The following is a 6,782-nucleotide window of genomic DNA, read 5'->3' on the forward strand; positions in this document are numbered from 1 at the left end:
ACTTTAAATGGCTCAGCTGTCACCCCTAAATTTATTAAGTAAACAAATCTACAATAAACTCCATAATTTGAAATAAAAACGATTGATTGATTTTAAGTGTTTCAATATTTATGCAAATATTTAACTGATTATTTCATTGTATGTGTGAACGTGTATCAAACGTTCGCAATTGACCATATAAAAAAATCTATGCGTCCTAATTATATCACGTTAGTACGAGTTGCGCAATAACGCAAGTTTAAAATGATTTAATGTTCGTCCGTCTATTGAAGCTTTACAGACGCTTGTTTTCCTCTTACCAATTAATTCTGGTAGGCGATTCATGCCTGTTAGTAAACAACGTTAACACGTGCGTAGTCATAATTTCTGACAGCATCAATCATTGTATTTCTAAAATATAAATAATCTCGTCGAACAAAAAAATAGACTTAGCTAACAGACTGACTTTATAATAACAAATAACATTATCTTATATATTAATGCGTAAGCCGATTTTTGTCCCAGTGATTATGGGACGGTAGCTGCACATAAGAAATCGGTTACGGTCTCATATTGAAGAGCTCCAGCCGTAGATGTTCAGAAAAATAAAGACGATTCTTGATTGCAATATTCTAAATTGTTGCAATTTAAAAAAACGCCCGTTAAGAGAGCGGTGCTACGGCTGTGTAAGAAGAGATAAAATTAAACTAAATTGATATCGACAAATTTAAATTCTAACTTCACTAATGTATCCTATTAATTAAAAAAAAAAAAAAAAATTAAATAAAATATAATCATTTTGGCGCCAGATGAGTGACTTGCAGTTTACAATGAAATGAAATCAAAACAAAACCTGTCATAGGTTTTGAAATTCCTAACAAATCTTTTGAATAAACGCGAAGTTTCGCGAGCGACTTACTAGTATGAATAGTGATCAATAATATGAACCAACTGAAACGTCAATTTTCGAAGCATTCAAACTTCGCGCCAAAAAGTAAACCCAATCCTCCGGGACATATGTTCGCGTGGTTATTTTTAATGTTTTACGCTATAAGGTAATGGTAGTTATGTATTAGGCGGTAAGAATATAATATTGGTATACAACTTTTTCGTGTAAACTACAATTAAATAAACAAAGACAAAATAATTCAATAGATTTTCCTCCTCTCTTTGACAGTTTTGACAGTTTTTTTTTTCTGAGTTCCTTTCGCCGGTTCTTCTCAGGTCAGGGCAATTTATTTTCCGAACCGGTGGTAGTGCTTAATTTGACAATCAATAAGCAAGTGTAATGCTTCTAAATTAAATAAAGGAATATGATTTGATTTTCATATTTGGTGAGCTTTAGTATTACGTTTTAAAATTTAGAAAATATATAAGAGTAATTAAAAATTTTCTAAATCCAAATCTATAAACTATGTTTTACAAATTTTTTTAATACCTATTAATTTTGCGAACTCCTGTATTATAAAAAATATGAATGAGCTTCACAATGTAATTTTTTTATATGATATTTTTTTATTATTTTGTTATTAAAACTAATAATAATTCAATCGACTTTTAATTAAACCTGCTTGCTTAGACATTGCTGGCTTATTACTTCCTTGAACTTGACAGAATTATAAAAAAAAAAACCCAACAGACACTCCAACATGGAGTGTCTTCAATCTTCATCATACTGCCATATTTGTTTCGTAAGAATTATATTATTTATAAATAATAAGGATACTATAAGATAAATAAAAAACTTATAATGCGTTATAAATATTAGCATATAATTGTCAATGTGTATCAATACCGTTACATTTAAATTATTATGAAAATAATTAATTGGAACGAATACTTATAATTTTATTTACCTATCTATAAGATAGATTTAACGAGCATAGTAAGGCTTCCCATGCATGCTATGCTAATACCGCATCGGTTTGTACTAATGAAGTCTTACATTTCAAAAGAGTACAATATAAAAAACTAAGTATAGTAAGTAATACTATGATCAGTATAAGACTTAGTCGCCGGTCATCATCTCCATGAATTCTGAAACAAATTGATATTAAATTATTAATATGAAATTAAATAAGAACAGAACAGTTATCATATCTATAGAATTCTAAGATAGTAATTATAATAGAAAAAATATGTATATAAAAAAAAATTTAAACCAAAAATAATATTTGTCAATTTCGTGATAAATGTAAAATTAAAGCATTCGCTTGACAAACGATATTTTATGAATTAGTTAATATGTTTATCCTCTCTGTATAAATAAAAGACAAATATACAAAAAAAAAAAATGTGAATTGAAAAATTGTCTTGTAATTATTTGTCAAGTAAGGTAACATAGAACCATAACATATGATTCATATTTTGCCAAAAGATGTTTTCAAATAAAAACTTGCAATTTTCTTTATCAAATGACCCTTAAAACAATCTCGCATTATAATATCTTAACCCACAAATTCATAATAAAAATAATGTTTTTGGAAATAAAAAAGATAAATAAAAAGTTATATCTAAGTGACCAATATCTGTGAAGTAAAAATCCAAAGTCCAAAGTTAAAAAGGAAGTCGCGAGATCATATCTCATTATTTAATAGTTTCGTATTAGATACCTATATTATTTTTTCATGAATGAATACTAACCATCGAAATCGACAGTTCCAGAGCCGTCAGTGTCAATTTCTGCAATAATGCCGTCTAGGTCGGCGTTACTGAGTTTGTCATCAAGAGCCGCGAGGATCTCCTTGAGGGTGGATGTAGTGATGTAACCGTTGCCTTCACGGTCATACAATCTGAAATTGAAATAAATAACATTAAAGTCCATTGATCACTTCGAATAATTGTTGGAAATATCTGATATAACGCACCATGTACAGTATTAAGTATCATGTTTATTACGAGTACTTAAATCATTATTATACAATACAATATATTAAATTTACAATTTGATATTGTTTTTCTTTTAAAAATGCCTACTTCATGTTTTAATCATACTTAATATTGTTTGTTAAATTAAATAATGTAATTACACTGTGATTTCTTGTCGCAAAATACCAACTCATCAATCAAATCGATAACGATTCAGTGGTCTGTAAAGAGGTTACCGACTTAAAAGTCTGTCATGAAAGGCGAAGTACGGTATCAAAATTAATTGATGCATTCTTATAGAAAAGGATTTCCAATGTACATGATTGTTACTTAATTTCTTTTAAGAGTAAACGTTAAAAATTGTAATAGTCTATAAATGTTCCAACACGTGCAAGTATTCTTACGATGTTTTCCTTCACCGCAGGGCACGGGATTAATACGTACATATTAATTGGTCTTGTCGGGGCTTAAACTCGCAACATTCGGTAAAGATTTACATGTTCTTACCACTGGGCTGGGTCATCTCGGTCTTTAAAGTATTAATTGAATAGTACTTATATACAAATAGACTGGGCATATTGAGTAATACCTGAAAGCTTCTTTCAGTTCCTGCTGCATGGCTTCAGCATCCTCTTCTTCTAAGAAGTGGGATGCAATATTGCAAAAACCATCGAAGTTGATTTTGCCCGTACCTGTAAATGAGTATATGTTTTAAATTTATGAGAAAATACTCTGAAGAGTCAGAATGTTATTATATAAAAGCCCAATTAATTAAGGAAAGTGTAAGAGATATTGAGTCCAAGTCTGTTCGTTGCTTTTTGCATTCTATTCTAAATATCACTGTGTATGGATAATATACATAATATGTACTGACATTACTATAACAGGATAAACGATTTTCAGATTGGTTCCTTTCGAATCAACGCGTCAAACTCACTATGGGTTTGTACGTCAGTCACGTCAAGTTTTTTACAATATATTTTTTTCATTTGTTTTATGAATATATTTGAGGAATACTCAGATAAAATACTACCTTAATGTGCTATAACTATCTACTACAATGCACTAAGTTTCACAACTAAAATTAGGTTAAAAAATATATTATCAAGGAAGTAAACTATAAATTTTACTTCAAGCCAAATTGTTATCTAGATAAGCTAATCATTGTTTTTTAAAAGTTGTTAGTTAGCCAAGAAACAAATCTAAGCAACGGAATTTCTTATTCAAATAATTATGTATCGAAAACCCAAACCTTTGGTTTAATCTTTTATTTATTTATATTTTATATTATTATTATATTGAATATTGCCAAAGAAAAACTATATAGCTACTAATAAGCTTAATAAAGTTGTTCCATAATATTTGATGATTCCATATAAGGTATCGCAGAATTTTGATGAATGAACCTTGTGTTTTGATTGCTAAGATATGTTGGTGGTACGCTTGCGGGAATTTGACAACAATGATTGTTGGGACTAACACTTTTATATTTAAAATAGACGTATAAATGGACTCAGTGCTGACACAAACATTTAATTGAAAACAATAAATCATCAAGTGAAACATTCAAATAAACACTTAACATTTGGCCTCCGTCATGTCCGACTGCGTAAGTTAATCAAAAATAATAAATTATCCATCATTATTATTTATCTTCGAAATCATACCTCTAAAATTAAAATATTTGTGTGAATTTCAAAGGTAATGAAATCTTGAGGAGACAGTCGCAACTAAAATAGACTCATTATAACGACCGCGTGTAAAAATATTCCTGTATCTTTGAAGATGTCGTCGCGTTACGACGGCTTGTTCAGATTTAATGATTAATGCCTCTTGTTATTTTTACGAGGTTATTAAACTACGTAATGTTCCATGTCGCGATTTTAAAGTGTCAGGTAATTTTATGAGGGGTCGTTAAGAGATTTTATCATGTAAAAAATTTTAATTCAGTTTTTATGGCTATTACTTTTTTTGTTTAATCAAACTAAAGAATATTCATAATAGCTAAAAGATGAAGCGCCACATTCCAATTTTTTTTCAGGATTATTTCTAATTTGTAAAAATTGTTTAGGTTTTTTAGAAAAATCAGTTCATACGAATATTTTTTTGAAATATTACCTTCAGGGTCATTTTCATCGATAAGAGCCTGTAATTCAGAGTCATCAAAGAGTTGACCCATTGTGTTAAGGATGGTCGAGATCTTTAGGACATCAATGTATCCTGACTTGGTGGTGTCGAACATTTGGAAGGCCTTGCGGAGCATAGCCATCTTTTGGTCATCGTCAGTGTCCTACAAATAATGGGAGATGAGCTTATTAAACATGTTTATAAAAACAGAATACAAGTTAATAATATATAAGTCATGACAGCGATGATAATTATGACAGTCAATAAATAAAATAATTAAAAATGGTCTCAATAAAAATATAATATATTAAAGAAGAACTATTAACAACATCGTTTAAACCAAAATCACTTTTTATAAATAATAAGCACTTTTCCACTTTAACACTATTGAAAACGCAGCACTAAGATTATAATCCTCACCATATTGTTTTAGAAGTGTTAGCAGTTGCAACAAGAACCGAATTCGAGTGCGAGTGTTGTTACACTGAATTTTACATTCATGTGCCACCCTTATTTATAGACCATTCCTCCGGCGAAGGAATACAAAAATAAGTAAAAACCAGCTAGTGTCTTCTCTCGTAGTGCGTCGATGACGTTTCCCGTTCGTCGTCAGTATTAATACGTCAGCCGATGAAAATATTGCAGGAAATGATAGCATTTGTTTTACTTTAATTACTGACATGTTGTTTAAATTTGTCTGCTCCAATTTTTGTATCAGTTGGTTTTTTGTTAAAATTAAAGCGTACTATATCTTCTGATTCAAGATTGAAATTAAACTTTGTTCTACATCACAATAAAATGTTTCTTGTGTATTTTAATGGTTTAAATTATTGGTATTCTACGCCGAAATTTGAATACGGTACTGAAATATTCCTGTGAACAGTGAACTATGTAGTCGTTTATAAGTGTAGATGTTTGCTCGCCTTTCTTGTGAACGTAAATACCGATTGCAGGAACAAAATGTTTAATTCATTGCTCATCGAGTGTGATGAATGGCTGCCGATATCCTTGATCGGACATGGAGATTGATCTCATACATCCAGATTAAAACGTTCCAGAAACCAAAAGGTATGCGCTTATTAAGCAATTTCCCGATTAAGAACAGGAAATTCCTTAGAAGCAGCCGTCGATTCACAACAATCCAATGAAAATATTACGCATGGCAACGTCACAGATGGCTGGAAGGACAGACTCAAGGCGCCAGATGTCTCAAACTATTTTAAGCACATTTCGGTTATATTTGGATTTATAATAACAATTTAATCATAATTATAATACATCATATACAATAATATTAAATGACAAAGTGAACCGCATTCTTCATTAATTAGACCTAATATGTAATTTAATCTGTGTTATTTAAAAAAATATATTTCCGAAATATGATTCGAATTTGTATTCTTAAATTAATGTAATGATTATAAAACAGTTGGAAAAGTTAGGACATTCGTTTTGTTATGAACCATTAATGTGCGACTACTGGCGCGTGCAACGGGTTATACGCGGCGTTCGCGCAGATATAGAATGTCGGTGATCGGCTATAATTTTTGTTTTCTCATACGAGCGGTACAATAAGAACGTTTATGTGTGATTTTCGCCCACATGGACTTCCCTCTTCACAATGAAACAAAGAGATTAAAAAACAGTATTGACGTACGTATTTAAATGTAGATGAAAGCAGTTAGATTTAGTATCCATTTACGATTACATCTGCTTAAACTTTTTTTTTTATCAGCAACGCAAATACATGAATCATTATTACGTATTTATTGAAATATTTTGAGCTATCTAGTTTTCAGTTTTATTTC

The 6,782-nt window shown here is 30.2% G+C and overlaps 1 protein-coding gene across 1 annotated transcript; it reads right to left on the reverse strand.

Annotated features, from left to right (window-relative positions):
* Window positions 1–1,730: 1,730 nt before the first annotated feature.
* Window positions 1,731–5,622, reverse strand: LOC113400491 (troponin C). Its single transcript, XM_026640069.2, has 5 exons — window positions 5,395–5,622; window positions 4,966–5,137; window positions 3,437–3,539; window positions 2,623–2,771; window positions 1,731–2,016 (listed from the first exon to the last, which is right to left on the reverse strand). The coding sequence occupies exons 1-5, from the start codon at window positions 5,395–5,397 to the stop codon at window positions 1,988–1,990; spliced, it is 456 nt and encodes a 151-aa protein (XP_026495854.1). The 5' UTR covers window positions 5,398–5,622; the 3' UTR covers window positions 1,731–1,987.
* Between the last annotated feature and the right edge of the window lie 1,160 nt (window positions 5,623–6,782).

This window comes from Vanessa tameamea, chromosome 17, assembly GCF_037043105.1.
Source record: "Vanessa tameamea isolate UH-Manoa-2023 chromosome 17, ilVanTame1 primary haplotype, whole genome shotgun sequence".
NCBI classification, from domain to species: domain Eukaryota; kingdom Metazoa; phylum Arthropoda; class Insecta; order Lepidoptera; family Nymphalidae; genus Vanessa; species Vanessa tameamea.

What these genes read in the sequence shown, in the direction of transcription:
- LOC113400491 (XM_026640069.2), bottom strand. An exon ending in GAACTGAAAGAAGCTTTCAG is followed by an intron (nt 2,772 to 3,436) that starts GTATTACTCAAT and finishes TTTCAATTTCAG; the next exon opens with ATTGTATGACCGTGAAGGCA. An exon ending in TGGAACTGTCGATTTCGATG is followed by an intron (nt 2,017 to 2,622) that starts GTTAGTATTCAT and finishes AATTTGTTTCAG; the next exon opens with AATTCATGGAGATGATGACC.